The following is an 18,700-nucleotide window of genomic DNA, read 5'->3' as shown; positions in this document are numbered from 1 at the left end:
CTGCCCCCTGCCCAGCACCCCCCCGGGCTTGTCATGCAACCAGCACCCCTTGTCTGGCGCCCCTGGGCTTGTCATGCAACCGGCGCCCCTTGTCTGGCGCCCCTGGGCTTGTCATGCAACCGGTGCCCCTTGTCTGGCACCCCTGGGCTTGTCATGCAACCGGCGCCCCTCTTTTTGCTAGCCCTCTCAGGCTTATTGCCAGTACTATTCCAGTTGGGCTCAGGTGGCCTAAGCCTTCACTGGCCCCTTTGACCCTTCGGGGTCCCCACCACTGTGGAGCCCCTCCGGGACCCTTTCCAGGCCGCACCCCTACTGGGGTTTCTATTAATTCCCAATTGGGCTCAGGGAGCCTGAGCCTTACCTGGCCCCTTTGTCCCTTCGGGGTCCCCGCCACTGGGAGCTCCTCTGTCCACTTTCAGTCAACACCCCCACTGGGGCTTCTATTAATAATATGCACCCTGCCCACTCCTGGGGCCTCTCTTAGTACCCTCACCTGCTCCTGGAGCTCCTCTCAGTGCACTCTCCCCCTCCTGGGGGTTCTCTCTGTGCACTCACCCTCTCCTGGGTCTTCTCTCTGTGCACTCGTGCCACAGGGCTGGGGTCAACACCCCTCCACACCACGCCCCACCAGCGCGAACAGCTGTGCCCACCTGGCACTGTTCTCTGTGCCCCACTGGGCACCAGGAACTCCCAGATTACTGGGGAGCTCCCGTGAGGCCTCCTCGCACCCCTACAGCCTCACCCAGTCCTCCGGTATAACACGCTCACTTGGCTGTCTATGCTTATCATGTTGTAGCCGCTTGGGTAGTCAGGCTGCAACCCTCTGCTCTGCTCTGGTCTGCTGCAGAGCTCCTGCCCCTCAGACTGCCAGAAGGGAACTGCCAGCTAGGCTTCGGCCTGGGCCATTTATAAAGGCCCGGCCCTGCCCCCTTCCGGTCACATGACCAACCCGGATGCTCCAGCAACCGGCACCTGAACTGCCCCTGGAGATTGGCAGCTGGCCTTCTCCCTTCTTAGGAACAGGGCACCTGAGTGTCCCTGTGACACTGGGCTGCAGGAAGCTGCTAGAGAGCATGGGTCCATCTGTGTTGCAAGGAGACCCTTGTTGCTCCCTGCTGCACTGTAGGGCAATCCCTACTTCCATGTGGTCACCTCGAGGAGTTAACGCGGCTCCAGACATCATGCTGCACCCCTTATTTCCTAGTGCCAATCCCAGCTCTGCTGGGCAGAAACTTTGAAGGAGAAGTCAGGCCTACCTCACTGGGCCTGAACTGAGCAGCAGAAGCTGGCCAGGCCTATACTGCACTGGGGCCTGAACATATAGCTTGGGTTCAGCCATGCACTAGGCTGAAACACCATAGCTATAGAAACAGCAGGGAGGGAAAAAGGCCCAGGCCTGTGGCCATGGCCTGGCCATCCAGTCTCAGCTAAATTTCATGCTGAGATGATACAATTACAGATCAGAGGGGGCCAGGTTCCTGTAGGCAGTAACTGGCAGGCCCCATTGCTGGGCACTTTGCTTCAGTGATTAACACCCCCATGGTGTCCCACTTAAAAAAAAGTATGAAAGGAGGAAATAGGAGTCTCAGACTCAAAAACACACTTTCTGTCCCTCTATCTGAGGCTTTTCCTTTAACTAGCGTTTGCTCACCTCTTCAGTGGAGAGGTGGGGAGACTCTTGCCACTATGGGGACCAAGTTTTCTGGCTCCCAGCGTAGCTGTGCAGCTCTCAGCAGGCAGATGAACAAGAGCCCCAAGAGAAAGAGAGAGAGAACCATAGTGAGTGGTTCTTATATACCTGGTGTGACATCACCCAAGCCTTGTCCCATCAGGGAGGGCCACACTTCAGTCTTCCTCCCCACCAGTCTGCCCAAAGAATCCCTTGCTTCCTCTGCCCAGGGACGCCGGAGGGCTTGATATTTTCCCCCACATAGATGCCCCAACTTGCCATGTGCTGAGCACCTGGTCAGAACAACAAGGGCCATCTTGCCCATATCAGAACACAGTTGTAATACCCAGTGTGTGTGGGGGTATTGCATTAGTATATTAGATATAATTATATTGCCATAGGGACAGACAGCCCAAGTCAGGGATTAGCAAGCCATTGTACTAGGTGCTGTACAAATGCAGAATTTACAAGCCAAGCATAAAATACGAGACAATAAATGGATACAAGCAGGTGGATGATGGAGTCCTAGGAAAGAATGTGATTGTATTGGCCAACAACATAGGTGGTGGCTACAATGCAGCAGGTGCCTTACTTTCCTCAAGTTTTTATCTATTTTAAATTATTATTTTTTCATGTAATTAGTACTTTTGAAGCACCTTCCTCATGTTGGAAGTGGAAATATTTAGTAAATAGTACCTAGTTTTGCTGATAGGTTAAATATGAATAATAATTTAGACAAACGAAACACTAATTTTTCCTAAAAATTATTTTGCCTTGCTAGTGGTGGTTCCCTGCCAGCAATACTAAGGAAGGAGTATGTAATCAGCAGCAAGATTTGATTTAGACTTTGTCTTTAGAAAAACAGAGCAAATAGCCAATATCACTGAAATCATCTTAGATCATTTGTTTTACTGCAGCTAACAGTATAATAATTATTGATGCAGTTTTATACAGTGATGACACTTCAGTTAAATAATTCTTTCTAGTGTGGATTACAAAATTGAATGATTACTTTAATGACCTTCAGTCTAGCTAAAAGATATATGCAGTAATGAGACTAATGTCTAGTTAGACCCTCAGGCTAGATGGCTCCTAGTCTGGTTGCTTTGAGTGTGCAGTTTTTCATTTTTAATAACAATTATACCCAAAGCTTAAAGAAATATGTTCAAATATGTCACACTATCGGATCTCCAGGAAGAATTATTTAAGACTTCAATCATCATTTTGGTCATCTCAAATCTCAGAACCGTTTGGCATTGAATAGTGAAGGGGAGGCTAGTGATCTTATATAGCAACATTTTTTCAAACATCCGTTTATGAAAGAACAGGTATTTACTCTTCAATAGTTCGTATTTTTTTTTCACTTGAAATACACTGGTGGTATGCTTGTTAACCCTGCCTGTGACAGATTTTCAGATTGTCCATACTAGAGGTACTTCCTAATGAAAATAAAGCAAGATGAATGTTCTGTACAATACCAATTATTGCTAAATATACTAGGTGCATGTCTTCCTGGATATACACTGGCTAATACATTTTTTAAAATCTTTACATAAAGTCCCCCAATCAGTGATCAGAGCTCTATATTAAAAGTAGGGGGCAATATTATCTCTTGCCAATATGCAATAACTCAGGGGACTACTCTTTATCCACCTAGGTAGTCCCATTCAAGATGCTGGCATTAAGTGTGTTAGCAAGGTCTTTACATGAGCATCAGAGTTGCAGAACCTTTTCTTAAGATTTTGTTATGGATATTTAAGTGCTTATATTGTGCATCCATAATTACTTCGAGAATGGTGTACAATAATGTGAGAGATGACACATTCACTCTTAAATGTAAGTAGCTGATCACTATGCTGGAAATGTCATATTGATAAATCTTCAGGTCTTTACAGCTCCACTTTCTTTTCTCACAGTTACGGAAGGCGGTGATGGATCATATATCCGACTCATTCCTGGAGACCAATGTTCCATTACTGGTTCTTATTGAGGCTGCGAAGAGTGGTAATGAAAAAGAAGTGAAAGAATATGCACAAGTCTTCCGTGAACATGCCAACAAGTTAGTTGAGGTAAGTCATATCACTGACAGATAGAGTTTGTGCGTGTGTGTGTGTGGAAGAGGAGAATAATGATAAATGGGCTGAAAGGTTATAGTGGCTTCTCCGTATCAGCCAGAGTTAAGCAGTTTAGGGCTTTTACATCTAGTAATTATTTGGAAACCCGACGATTTGTAGAAATAGCTTGCAGAAACAGGCCCTGTGCTTTACTGTAAGATTAAAACGTTTGAACATGTGCTAAGTGGTATTTCCTGTAACCTGTCTATAATGACATGAGCAACTGTAAGCGGGTTTTAGTCAAACATCCTCATCAGTGCAATATAACAGGTCATGCAGGTGTAAAGCCAACTAGGTACTTATCATGCTGTGTCCAGTTGGCTGATTAGAGAACAGATTCTTATTAGACTGTCTAGCTAAAATAGTGAAAGAGGAACATAAAAAAAGAATCTGAAATCATCTCCTCACGGTATCTGTACAGACACAGATATACATCCCCCATTTTCTTGGTTTTACTCATCTTTCTATATATACATAAAATAAAATGGTAGCAAACTATAATTGCCTTTAAGGGAAGTACTGAAATGGTTTTATTTTGCTTCCTGAAGCTTAGACATTCAAATTACAATGAAAATAAAACACAATGATTGAATCTGGTTGATCATCGAACGTGGTTTAACCAATTGATCATGTTTACTCATCCAAGTTTTTCTCCATGACAGATTAAGAACTGTTAAAAAAATATTAGCATTTCTTGAATATACAAATACATTTCAGTGATTTTATGTCTGATATTATTACATGGGGTTATTAACTACTCTTTACTAGCACTGTTTAGAAGACTGTGTAGCTCCTCAGCAACATCTTTTATCGCTATTCATGCTACATATATTTTAATTAACATTAAAATAGAATGATCCCAGGAAGGTGCTGATCTGTGAAGGAATTTAGGAGTTATGTTTCTAAAAGGTTTTGCTTTGGAGAAAAAAGCTTTTGGGCCAGAGTCCGATTTCAGTTACTTTGCCATAAATCTAGAGTTATCCATATTATAATTGATAAAATGGAAGTGGGGCCAAATCTAATAAGGGATTTAGTCATTCCAAGCAGAATTTAGGAACCTATCTCCAAAACTGTAAGCCCCAAACCCCCACATGCAGTGGGCACCAGTCTTGCAACTGCCTAACTCCCTAGGCACTTTCCTGTTTGGCATCAAAGATACCTAGACACATAGGACCAGGTTTTATTCCATCTAGTAAGCATCTGCTTAAGTGAACTTATTCCAACCTGCCCAATTAAACACTCCAAGCAGATGGCTTTGGGACCACATTCTGATTTCAGTTATACCTGTGTCATATAATAAATGGTAAGTTGCTCCTCTCCACCTATATTCAAGCCCGACAGTTGGGCAGGGTAGATGGTTGAGGAGTCATTAACATGCACTTCAGCCATTGTCTTAGGCTTTCTTTCTCTTTCTTGGGAGTCATATTATGTGTATATATGTAGAAATAAATAAACACACGTATGCCTGTGCACACACACATGTGAACACACACATGCCTGTGCACACATATATGTGTGCACACACATATGTTTTAGAGCATTTTTCCCCATTCAGGGAACTGAGAAAGTGATTTTCTTACATTCAGTTTTTGTAAGTTCTTGGAATTGATCATTAGCCATCTTTACTGTAAGTTCTTGGGAGAGATCGTTAGCAAATCCAGGGTCTGTACTGTCATAGGAAATGTAACCTGCAAGAACTCATAGATTTGGAATCATGTTTACTGCTTATGAGTGCTAGTACTTTCAGTTAAAATGTTTTAATCATTTCTACTTCCAGAGGTACAACGGGTGTCACAGAAGACAAACTACTGAGGTTTCCTTGGTCAATCATTTGGCAAATAAAGAATAGGTCATAGTGCTGACTTATCACATTTATACAATGTGATTTAAAGAAGATGTTTTGATGATCATGCTCAAATAATTAAGGAACTAAAAATTCTTTCATAGGCAAAACACCAGACCCACAGGCTGGTATAGGCAGTCAATGCTCTATTCAAGTCACTGGAGATGTCCCTCTGTTTACGTTAGAGACTCATTTGGTACTGCAAATCCAAATACAATAGAAAATTGGTATGTTCTGTCTGTAACTGTAGGTCTTGATCCTTGAGCTTCTTACTGAGCTTGATAGGCAGCCTTGGAGCTTTTTAATAGCTCTTTATTTAGGGGCAACTTTTATCATTTTGAAAATCCCACTGAATAAATATTATATATCTGTAGATACCGTACCAGAGAGACATAGTTAGCCGTGTTAGTCTGAAGTCAAGTAGACATTAGAGTAGATTTGTACCTTATAGACTAACTAAAGTGTATTGTGTGCTGTGAAAGGACATGCAGAAAGCAACAGGTCCAAGGATATATGGCATAGTTTGGATGTGCCCCATAACTTTTCAAAGATACATGTTGCAAGAACTTCCCCCACATGAATTATTTCATAGATTTCATAGACATTAGGGCTGGAAGGAACCTCGGAAGATCATTGAGTCCAGCCCTTCACCCAAAAGGCAGGAAGTCAGCTGGGGTCATAGGATCTCAGCAAGATAAGCATCCAATTTAGTCTTGAAGGTGTCCAATGTAGGTGCTTGAACCACCTCCTATGGCAGGCTGTTCTTGACCTTGGGGGCTCGGACAGTAAAGAAATTCTTCCTTACGCCCAGCCTGAAATGGTCTCACAATAGTTTATGACCATTTGACCTTGTCATCCCTTGGGGCGCTCTGGTGAACGAATGTTCCCCCAGATACTGGTGGTCACCCCGATAAACTTATAGGTGGCCATCAGGTCACCCCTGAGCCTGCGCTTTTCCAAGCTAAAGAGCCCCATGGCTCTCAGTCTGTCGTCATAAGGTCTGTTTTCCTGACCTCTGATCATATGCATGATTTTTCTCTGGATTCTCTCAGCTTCTCCACATCCTTTTTGAATTGTGGAGCCCAAAACTGGACACAGTACTCCAGCTTCAGCCTCACCAAGGTCAAGTACAAGGGGAGAATGATTCTCCGAGATTTGCTTGAGAAGCATCTATGGATGCAAGCCAGCGTTTTGGTCGCTTTTGTGGCCGCAGCATTGCATTGCAGGCTCGTGTTCATCTTGTGGTCAATGATGACCCCCAAGTCTCTTTCTTCTATAGTGCTAGCCAGCGTAGCACTGCTGAGCCTATAAGGGTGCTGCAGGTTTTTCCTCCCAAGGTGGAGAACCTTGCATTTTTCAGTGTTAAACACCCTCAGGTTCTCATCCGCCCATTTGCTGAGCCTGTTTAGGTCAGCCTGGATCACCCACCTGTCTTCTGGTGTGGATGCTTTGCCCCAAAGTTTGGTGTCATCGGCAAACTTGGTCAGTCTGCTTCTGATTCCAATGTCCACATCATTAATGAAGATGTTGAACAATATGGGTCCAGGGACAGAGCCTTGGGGGACCAGACTCATCACAGGACACCATGACGATTGACTTCCGTCAACCGCCACCCTCTGGGTCCTACCACGAAGCCAATTTCCCAGCCAGTGAATCATGGTGGACCCAAGGCCACAACTGGCCATTTTCACCAAGAGGTGATCATGGGATACTAAATCAAAGGCTTTTTTGAAGTCAAGATATATGACATCAATCTCTTCTCCCTTGTCTAGGTGATAAGTCTTCTCCATTGTTGTTTTATAACATGAACTGCATGCTTATTTAGACCTAGTTTGCTCATTTCTGTCACCCCATGTCTTAGGGTTTTTTTTACTGCATTTGGGAATAAGCACAAAAGAGGTACTCCTCACTTCTTTTACATGCACTGTTAATGACCACTTTACTAACTGAGTAGCTTTACCTTACAATTAATAGCTTTACCTAACAATTAATATTCTAGTAGAATGTGGTAGTCCTCTACTTTATTATTACATAATATGAATCATAGAATCATAGAATAATAAATAATAAAGTAGAGGACGCCACATTCTACTATGTATACTAAGTTTTCTAAATATTTGCCCTACTTTGGTGCTACTTTATTTTTTCCAAATCATTTGACAGCATGTCATTGAATATGAAGAGGAGTTCTGCATCAATCCTGCTTAGATATGTTAGAAAACCTTTTGAGGTATCTCTGTGCATCTTCAGATAAATAATTTTGAACTTGTAGCCTGATTTAGAAGTAGTGGCAATGTGTAGCAGGTGCACAGGGGTTCACGTGGACCCCCTGAGAGCACTTGTCTACCCCCTGACACCCAGCATTCCCAGGCAGGGGTGGGGCAGGCAAGAGTGCTAGTGCCCCCCCCGAAAGTTCCAGCTGGGGAGTGGGGCTGCCAGGAGATTGGTCCATGCAGTCTCCCCACGACTGATCACATTCACCCAGAAGTGCCAGTGGCGTGCCATTACCACTTGCAAGTCGGTGGGATTGACTGTGGGCGGACCCTCCTCCCAGTCGCTGACTGGCCACTGTGGGGGCAAGTGCCCCCCCGACTCAGGAGGCACCAGTCACCCATGCTTAGATGTCTATATCCTATTTGCACATGTAACTTAGATGTTTTAACTCCATCTTCAAAGGTGACTAAAGTTCTGTTAATTTTCAGTAGTACATTAGGGCACTTTCAAAAGTTTCTATAAAACATAGAAGCATAAATCCAAAGGTGATTTAGGTACTTGGGAGCGTAAGTCTGAGGGAAGGATGATGGCATGGGGATTTCTAAGTGCCTAACTGATCTTTAAGGTGCCCCGTTAGGCATTGTAGCATCTAAATTATCATGTTCCTGGCTCTAGGAGGGAAATCCTGATCAATACGGCTAGACACCTACAGTGTCTATACACTAAACATAAAGATGCATATGTCTCTTAAAACCAGACAGTGTGCTAGAGGTGATATCTTTCATTAGACCAACTAGACAGTTGCAGAAAAACCCAACCTTTATTTGCAAGTTTTCATACACACATGCCTTTCCTCAGGCATGCAAAGAATGTAACATTTCTCCCAGGTAGAAATGAAAATTCATATTATACAGTAGAGCTGAACGGTGGTATAATTTCCCCAGGTTGGAAAAGTTCATTTTATGCAAATTAGGCTTGGATAAAAGTTGGAGCAGTCTGTTTACCTCAAAGATGTCTGATGGCAAGCTGGAATTTGAATTATGCTTCTTTCTTGTTATGATGGTTCATATTTCACAAGAGAATTGGTGATGGAAAGGTTCTCCTGGGCAAGGAGTTTCTGTTGTGTTCAGGTTGCTCTGCAAGTATGCAAATTTGGCTCAAAACAAAAGGGTGGAGCTGGGGTGTCAGCTTCCAGGTCTCAAGGTCTTGACTTTTGCTTTCTTCTTGTAAAATTATGAATTTTTCATTTCAAAATGGCTAGTTATGATATCTCCAATGTTTCATGGATAAAAGTTGTAGCTGTGTTGGTCTAAAATCACAAGCAGTCAGTGTGCTAGAGGCCAAATCTTTTATTAGATCAAATAGACAGTTGAATAAAAAAAATTATATTTGGAAGCTTTCTATTTGCAAGCTTTTACACACCTATTCCATCACAAATTCTCCTGTGAAATATAAAACATTGTAAGAAGAAACAACCACAACGACGAGGTTGAACAGTCATAAACTACTACAAGACCATTTCAGGCTGGACATAAGGAATAATTTCTTTACTGTCTGAGCCCCCAAGGTCTGGAACAGCCTGCCAGCGGAGGTGGTTCAAGCACCTACATTGAACACCTTCAAGAGCAAATTGGATGCTTATCTTGCTGGGATCCTATAACCCCAGCTGACTTCCTGCCCTTTGGGCGGGAGGCTGGACTTGATGATCTTCTGAGGTTCCTTCCAGCCCCAATGTCTATGAAATCTATAATTAACATCCTGCTTGCCATCAGACACCTTTGAGGTAAATAGACTGCTCAAACTTTTATCCAAGCTTAGTTTGCACAAAATGAACTTTTCCAACCAGGAGAAATTACACCACTCTCCAGCTCTCTTGTACAATATGGATTTTCATTTCTACCTGGGAGAAATGTTATGAGCTTTGCATTCTCCTATGCCTGTGTGCACCGGTAAATAAAGAATTTGGGTTTTTTTGCAACTTTCTTGTTGGTCCAATAAGAGATATCACCTCTAGCACACTGACTGCTTGTAATTTTAGACCAACACGGCTACGACCTTTGTCCCTGATGCGTCTTAGGGGCATTTAAAGAAGCCCAGAAACTCAGCGGGGATATGCCTACAGTGAGCCAATGGGAAATGTTAAGTGCAGGGGTACAGCTAAACTCTGACTGTTCTTCTAAGCTTAGGCACTAGACTCAACTGTCCATAGGTAAGTGTATTCATCCAGGAAGCTGAAGCGGTGTGTTCTAGGTCTTCTCGTTCTTGGGGAATTCAGATATCTGCTTCTCAAGAGAGTGCCCTAAGCCAACAAAGAGAGAGTGTTACATGATGAACCTGTGGTTATTACATTCCCCTGAGAATTCTGGGTTCTGGTCCCAGTTGCCATGATGGACTACGGACTTTTTACAGTTTACATTTCAATGGTGAAAAACAGATGTGAGCTGCAGCCAAGCTTAGATAGGAGTGAGATGCAAAGCAGAGATGGAGGCCTGGATTGCCTCTGAGTTTATTAATTCTAGTGATCCTTTCAGGCCAAAATGGAGGCATCTAATAGGTCTAAATACCTAACCAGTGAGACACGTTATGATTGCTTTTTGTGATTTACACACCTACATTTTGTCTAAATCCTGGTTAGTTCCTACAAGGTCAATTAAAAACTTTGAAAATGAGGTTCAGGCTTATAAATTACTTATATGCTTCTGGAAATTTCTTATATAATGACTGAAAGGCAGTAATCTCCTGAGTTTTATTCAAAGCCTGAAGTACGTCCTTGGAAAGTCCTTTAAACCGTGTCTAGTTTTCCTCATTTATAGCATGAGGAGAATAAATAGTTATAATAATAATAATACCTACCTCAAAGAGAAGTTTAAATGATTAATTTGCCTGTACTTATTTGATGCTTTGTAAGATGCATCTAAAAAAGCACTACAGAAGTGGCAGCTAATTATTATTTTTTTTTATTCTTTGTTCTTTCTGGTTAACTGTTAGTCCTCTATGGTTTCAATCACGCATTGATTATTTATCATAATGCTGCTCACAGTAACTTGTCCAATGCACATAGTCTTCCCAAGAGATTCAATTCAATAGCTGGCTTACTCAAGAACAGAAGGTCAGCCTGTTTAGTGATGTACAATGTGCCCCATTAGCTTGCATCACTGTTCTCTAATACCTATGTAAATACAAACCAGAGGGACACATTCTTCATCTCAGTTACCCGGTGTAGTTTAGCAGGTTTACTCTGAATTGTATGTATTTATTGTTTAGATTTATATGTGGCTCCTCCCAAAAAGGCTGAGGCTAGCAAAAAGAAAAAAAAGAAAAAGTATTATAGAAGCAGAATAAAATATTGAAATGACAACAAAAACCCTCCCCCTGCTCCCAAAAATCAAATTTCGAAGCAATCCACCTCACCTGTTGCTTCTTCCCTTTCTCTGGCTGAGAGTGTCCCTCCCTTCCCAATCCAGCCTTGTTTCCCAACCTACATTCAATATCTCCATAAAAGAAAAAACAAAACAAAACAAAAAAAGTTCACCTTCCCCGTATTCCCTCCCTTCTCTTCCAAGCTGTACTCCCCAGTCTCACACAGGGGACACCATCTATCTCTTCTGTCCCTTCCAAACTGGTCCCCAAATCCATTTGTTGACCACTTTTCCACAAGGAAAACCTATTGTCCCATTCAACAGAAAATAAATTAAAAAATCACACCCCATCTCTGTCCCCAACCAAGACCTTGAGCATCGTCTGCCCCAGGACAGCCCACAGTTCCCTTTAAAGCCACAGGCCTTAAAGGGGACTGAGGCCTTCTGTTTTCAGCTTGGCAGACAAATGTGGTTTTTTCACTCAGCCTCCCAGCCCTTCCCTCCTCTTCCAGGTTCAGTGACCACAACCAGAATGGGATAGGGGGACAGTGGAGTTATTAGCAGCTGCTGCCACCCTAAGGGCTGTTCTAGTTGATGTGATGCCTTTCTTGCACCCTTGTAACAAAGAGTAGATTCTGTGCCCCAATGTATAGAAAGGACAGATGCATAATGTAAATTCAGTGGTTGCATTTCCAAGATAACAAAAAAAAAGTTATTACTGTAATTTTTACATCTGAATTTCGTTAAGTGTGTGTAATGTGAATGGAAGAGGCAGCACAAAAATCAATCTCCTCCGTGTGTCTATCATGACCCGGATGTACAGTGATTAGCACTGAGGGGGTAGGCCAATTTCCGTTCATACCTAGTCTTTGAACTCCCTGACAGTACTGTTCATAAACAGCAAGGTGGTTAATCTGAAATCAGGCAGATGGTAGAGCAGGGTGTCACATTAGGTAGAGGTTACACATTTCAGTTAGCATGTGCTAACTCTAAGCTGTGTTAGGTGGTGTTAAAGTCAGGACACGTTGTGACCAGTTGCATGTACAGGGTTAATACCATCTCTAATTTGCCCTGCTCTGACCTGCAGCTAGATGGCTGGTGAGCAGGAGTGTGGCTATGGGCTCCAAGTCTTCTCCATATGTGCCCTAGTCTCTGGCTGTCTAGCTGCCCTCTAGAAGCTCATATAAAGTTTATAAGCTCCATCACTGGGTTCCACTACCCTAGATTGTCCCCTATTGGTTCCCTGCCACCCCAGATTAGTTGCTGTCATCCCAGATCACCCTGTGGTGGTCTGGCAGCTCCCCATGGGGAAGGGGAGGCAGGGGGGAGATGGCAGGGCATGAGGAGCTGCCAGATAGCTGCAGGAGGGGGTCAGTGGGGCTCAGCTGCTCCCCACTTGCCCATATTGAGCCTGTACTTGCCCCATTGGGTCCCACAGTAGCCTGGCACCTCCTTATTCCTCACTCTACTTCCCCCTCTGGAAACCCTCTTGGTCTTGCAGGGCCTCATGTAGGCACATGGGGAATTTCCAGGCCCACCAGCAGCTGCTTGGGAGCAGCTCATCTACCTTCCCCCTCTTTGCTCATGCTCCCCTTCTCTTGTCTCTCTCTCTCTTTCTCCGCTTCTCCTGCTCATCCTCCCCCCTCAACTCCTGCCTTCCCTCCTTTTCCCTAATCCCCTGCTTCCCCTCTCTCTGCAACCCTTCACTTTTCCCACCTCCTTCTCACACACATGCTGCCCAACTGTGCCTAGCTGCCAGGCTAGGCTATAGAGTCCAAGTGGGAGCAGTGCTTCCTGGAATGGTGGAGAACAGGAACTTGGTCATTTCATCTCCATGGAACAGCCAGAAGTTCAGGTAAACTGTGCTGGGTAGCAAGGCTCAGAGATAAACCTCACTTGAAGATGCCTAGAGGATCCTTAACAGTTGTTGATGATCTTGAATTTGTAATTTTTCACATTTTAGGTGCCTTTTAAGTGGTCTAATCTGAATATGAAACCTAGCCATTCAAAACTAAGTGGCTCAGAGAGGTATAAGCTTTCATAGGAGCAACTTGATTCATCAGATAGTATGAATGGCTTAGTAAAAAGAAAGTGCTTTGTATAGAAAGAAAAGGGATGAAGGAGGAGACACTAGTAAGAAAGGTTCAAACTGGGTGCATTTACACATGCGTATTTACTGCAAAGTAACCAAAATTACTGCACTGTACAGGTGTGTTTCTACATGTGTATGCCTGTATTGTACAATAAATATGGTGACTTATGCCACTTTGAGCATAAATTTGATACCTGCATGATGCCTGATTAGTTACTGCACCAGAATGCATGTGTAGATGCCTTATTGCCCAGTAACTTGAGTCCCAAGTTAGTCTAACACAGCGTTAATGCACTTTAACACCTTCGCATGTAGATGCCAGCCTATTTCCACTTATTGTGCAGTTACTTACTGTGCAGTAATTCTTAGCAGGCATAAATGCACATGTAGACATGCCCAGTGAGTTTATTAGGTAAGTCATGTTGAGATGAACAAGGCAGTTAGCACATTGAGGTACACTGGAGTTAACAGCTAGTGCAGGTAATGGAATACAAATTCATAGTTCTTGCTGATACCATGGTTAACAATTAGGGCTGTGCAAAGCTTCGGTCACTGATTCAATTTAGCAGAGATTCGGCCTGATTTGGTGGCTGAACGCCCAAATCTGAATCGAATCAGGAGACCCTTTAATTTCCCTGAATTGAACTGGAGAGATTTAGAAAGATTCAATGATACAGACACAGAAACAGCTTTAAATGATTTCTTTTTACATACCTCAAAGTACCAAGCAGATCATGAATGCTGAGATGGAGGGGGGCTCCCCAACGCAGTCAGCAGCAAACCCAGAAGTGGACCAGAGGCACTTCTGGTCCACTTCTGGGTCCACCGGGGAGCATGCAAGGGGGGCCTCTGCACCCCACCCAGCTTGGCAACTGGTACATCCTGGGTCTACGGGGGCACCCAGCATCCCCCTGCAGCCAACTGCTGAGCCAGGGAGGTATGGGGGGAGCCCCACAGCACGCTGCCCAGTGGACCCAGAAGTGGAGCAGAAGTGCTTCCGATCCACTTCCGGGTTCACCACTGAGCACACGGCGGGGTGGTGCACTCCTGTGGAAAGCTCCATCTGCCCCAGTATCACAGCATTCATGAGCCTGGTACCTTGAGGTATGTAAAAAAACATTTAAAGGGATGTCCATGTCCAAATCGCAGATTCTCCGTATCTGCATTGAATCTTCAGATTCGGATTCAGCCAAATTGAATCAGGACAGTGATCCAAGTCAACAAATCTAATCACTGTCCCCGATTCAGACCAAATGCGAATCAGATACAGCCCGTTTTGCATACCCCTATTAATAATCCAGTTCATGGAGTATTTCTTGTTCTGCAATCTTGTTCCAAAGTTATTTTTTAAAGATTTTTATTGTTGGTTTTTAAAGACAGCTACTTTAAGGTAAGGGGGATTAGTTTGTTCTACCACAGTTTTTTTCATGTTCCCGGAATTGATGCTGAATCTGTGTCTATCCATTTTTTTCTGTTGGCATATTGTAAGACTGTAGATGAATGAATTTTCCAAACCAGGAGATGGCAGGAGCCAGTGAATGAACCCTGGATGTTATAATTTCTGGTGTTTAGCCCAGTGATGCTGTGGTATGTGTTGATAAGGGGGCATAATGGTCATCTGAGACCACAACAATGGTTGGTGAGGATTGGCAGGCTGCAAGATGATGTTTGATCATTGAGGGCTGTCTGCAAGCTCACCCCTAAGGCTACCTTGCAATGGTCATAATTTTCCAGGGGGGACTGGAGCCATTAATGATGTGCCTTGATTTTTCAAGATGAGGGTTGTAAGTGAGTATTACCTAGTGATTCTGCTGTCCTTGTCACAGGGTTGGTATCTGGAGGTTGGGGCTGAGTCTGGCTATGTTTTGGGATTGTATTGTAAGTGTAGAAAATTTTATTTTAGACCTGTGAAGTGCATATCCCCATTCAGGAGAATCAAAGCAGACATAATTGTAATGTAGAGCTTGTACACAATGGGTACAATGGTGTGCTTGCCGTGAAAGCTGGTGGTGTAGAAGTAGCTGCAGTAGTGGGTGGTTGCCAATACAGTGTGGTTATGAGTTGACCATTACAATGTCCATGTGGTATCCAGGAAATGAATTTCCTGTGTCAGTAAGCTTGTCAGCTAGTGACAACTATTGGTTTTTGTGGTTTGGATGCACATCCACTGAAAACCATAGAGTGAATAGTAATTTTAAATAATAAAGGGCTGTAGGAAAGTAGACCTGGAGTGGACTAATAAGGTAATCTAGTCCAGTCCCCTGCTTGAGACAGCATACATTTTGACTAAATCATCCCAGCCAAGTGTTTGGCTAATCTGCTCTTGAAAACTTCCAGGTATAGAGATACCACAGTTTCACTAGGTAGCCTGTTGCTATGCTTGACCACCCTCATAGCCAGAAAGTTCCATCAAATCTTCAGCCTAAATTACCCCTGCTGAAACTTGAAGCCATTCCTCCTAGTTCTGTTCATTACAGCCACAGAGAAAATCTATCTTCATCTTATTTCTAGTTGCATTTCAAGTATTTGAAAACTGTTATCGAGCCCCTCCTCTCCCCTCTGTCTTCTCTTGTCCAGACTAAATAACCTTAGGTTGTTCAGCCTTACCCTTATAAGTTATGCTTTCCAAGCCTTAAATAATCTTTCTTGTTCTGATCTGGACTCTGTTCAAGCTGTCCATGTTTGGATGAAGTGGGGCATCCAAAAGTGAACAGTTCCATGTTAGGTCTCACCAGTGCTGAATAGAGAGGAAGAATCACTTTCCCCTATTAATACAGCCGACTATGCTGTTGATCTTTCTGTGTAACAAGAGTTACACAATTCAGTTTATAGTCTAATGTAACCCCCAGGCCCTCCTCTGCAGTACTACAGACTAGCCAGTCATCTAATCCAATCCTCTGCTCAAAACAGGACCAGCCCCAACAATATCATCCCAGCCAAGGCTTTGTCTAGCTCAGCCCAAGTGCAGGACTTTGTCCTTGTCCTTGGTAAATCTTATCTGATTGATTGATTGAGTACAGACCATTTTCCCATCTCTCCACATCCTGCTGTATCCTAGCCCCACCCTCTGGAATGTCTGCAATTCCACCAACTTTGTGTTGTTCTCAAATTTGCTAATAGTGCACTCAATGCAAATCATTAATGAATATGTTGAACAGTACTTGATCCAGAACAGACCTCTGAGGGACCCATTTGACACCTCCTCTCAACTAGATGTTGAACCATTGAGGACTACTTGTTGAGCGCAATGATCCAACTAGTTATGTATCCACATTACAGTACTTTCATCTAGTCCGTGTTTTCTTAGCTCATTAACAAGAATTTCGTGGGAGACAGTGGCAAAAGCCTTGCTAAAGTCAAGATATATCACATCCACTGCTCTCCCCACCCATCCACAGAGCCTGTCACTTTATCATAGAAGAAAATCAGGTTGGTCAGGCATGACTTGCTCTTGGTGAATCCATGCGGCTGTTCCTGATCATCTTGATCTCCTTTAAAATAAATTCCTTAATAATCTGCTCAATGATCTTTCCAAGTATCAAGGCTGACTGGCCTGTAATTCTCCAGATCCTTCTCTTTCCTTTTCTTAAAGATGGAAATCATATTTTCCCTTTTCTAATCATGCAGGAATTCACCCAAATATAGAACCATTATGCATTAGAAGGTGCATCACAAACAGGTCTAAGGAGGTGATACTTCCCCTCTATGCAGCATTGGTAAGATTGCTGCTGGTCCAGTTCTGGGCACTGCACTTCAAGAGGGAGGTAGATAACCTTGAGAGGGTCCTGAGGAGGGCTACTCATATGGTTAAGGGCCTGCAGGTAAGATCCTATGAGGGTAGATTATGGGACCTGAATCTCTTTAGCCTCTGCAAAAGAAGGCTGAGTGGGGATCTTGTGGCTATCTGCAAATTCATTGGGGGATGGGGGAGCAAGGAATAGGGAATACTCTGTTTACCAGCGTTCCCCTTGGGGTTACTAGGAGCAATGGCCATAAACTGATTGAGAGCAGATTTAGATTTAGGTATTAGGAAACATTTCTTTATGGTGAGGGTTTCCAAAATCTGCAATGGGCTTCCAAGGCAGGTGGTACTCTCCCCTACCTTGGAGGTCTTTAAGAGGAGACTAGACTAGCACCTAGCTGGGGTCATCTGACCCCAGTGATCTTTGCTCCCCAGGGCAGGGGGTCAGACTTGATCTACTGAGGTCCCTTCCCACCCTAAAAATCTATGAAATCTATGACAACCCCTAAAAGGCAAAGGTATCTTTCAGGGACTATGGACACAGCTGCATATGAAAGAAAGATTCAGAAATTAAAGGCTCCTTCTAGTAATAAATTGCTTTACCCAGTTGAAGTATCAACAGTAAAAGAAACACCTACTTCCTAAACATTCAGTAGCTTCATTGTATGTTTTCAAATGCAGCTGTTTAAAAAATCTGAAACAAATAAAGGGAGCTTTTAAAATGCCTAGTTCTCCAGAAGACAACAGCTGAAGTTATTGTTTGTTAACTTAACTAAGGAGGAGTCACCAGGACACCAGTCTTGGGTGCTGAATTAAGAGGGGAACAAAAATAGCAGTTGCTGCAGCTGCTCTCCTGACCAGTGCACAACCATCAGCAGCCCAACTACGGCTGATGCCATGTGAACTGCCATTGCCCCTGGCACAGAAGTGCCGAATTATGGCCCTCTTGTTTGGCTGAAGTGTGGGGGAGAAATGCAGCTGGATTAATAGCTTGCATATAATACCAGAGGTATAACCTGATGCTCAGAGTCACATTGTATATCCCATTCCTCAAAATATATATATATAATTGAAGTGTCAAATGACCCATAACCAAGATGTCACAAGCTCTACTCTATGTTGCATTATAGAGGCTTGTTCTTACCTTTTGTCATTTGGTCTTTAATGTTTGAAAGGAAGAAATAACTTAATGGATTGAGTTCAACAAACTTGTCATTGACCTGACAAGAGGATGCAGAGAATCTTTGTTAAATGGATCTAAGTGGCTTTCTTTTCTTTTCTTTTCTTTTTAATGGAAAGAAAGTCTTATTCTTGTACGTTACGTTTCTGATGAGAGGTTTTGCTACGAGTATTTCCTTTTCAGTAGAAAATTAAGGACATTGCCAAATAGTCAAGAATTTTGGGTATGTGCTGAGTCTGAATGATGTGAGATTGATGTTCCCCTAAAATGGACCACAATAGGAATAATATATAAGGATGCTGATAGAAGTCAAAATTCTCTTCCAAATATTAAAAGATTGACATATTAGTTTCACATTCGTGATCCATCCATTGTCAATGGCATTCATTTCTTAATGCTGGAGATCAAAAGTGCCCATTCGTAATATAAGCTCAAGACATAGAATCATAGAATCATAGAAGAAGGGTCAGAAGGGACCCCGTAGATC

The 18,700-nt window shown here is 43.3% G+C and overlaps 1 protein-coding gene across 5 annotated transcripts in view; it reads left to right on the top strand.

The window, feature by feature from the left end:
- CTNNA2 (catenin alpha 2) overlaps positions 1-18,700 on the top strand; it is a 914,223-nt gene that overhangs the window by 737,123 nt on the left and 158,400 nt on the right. For all 5 annotated transcript variants that reach the window (XM_090035040.1, XM_090035037.1, XM_090035039.1 and 2 more), the window contains one exon: positions 3,586-3,738. In XM_090035040.1, the coding sequence (XP_089891166.1) occupies positions 3,586-3,738 (153 nt within the window). The remainder of the gene's footprint in view (positions 1-3,585; positions 3,739-18,700) is intronic.

Source organism: Crocodylus siamensis, chromosome 2 (assembly GCF_052110815.1).
Source record: "Crocodylus siamensis isolate JL-2025a chromosome 2, ASM5211081v1, whole genome shotgun sequence".
In the NCBI taxonomy this organism is placed as follows: Eukaryota; Metazoa; Chordata; order Crocodylia; family Crocodylidae; genus Crocodylus; species Crocodylus siamensis.
The sequence above is the reverse complement of the archived record's forward strand: the minus strand, read 5'-3'. Positions and strand labels throughout refer to the sequence as shown.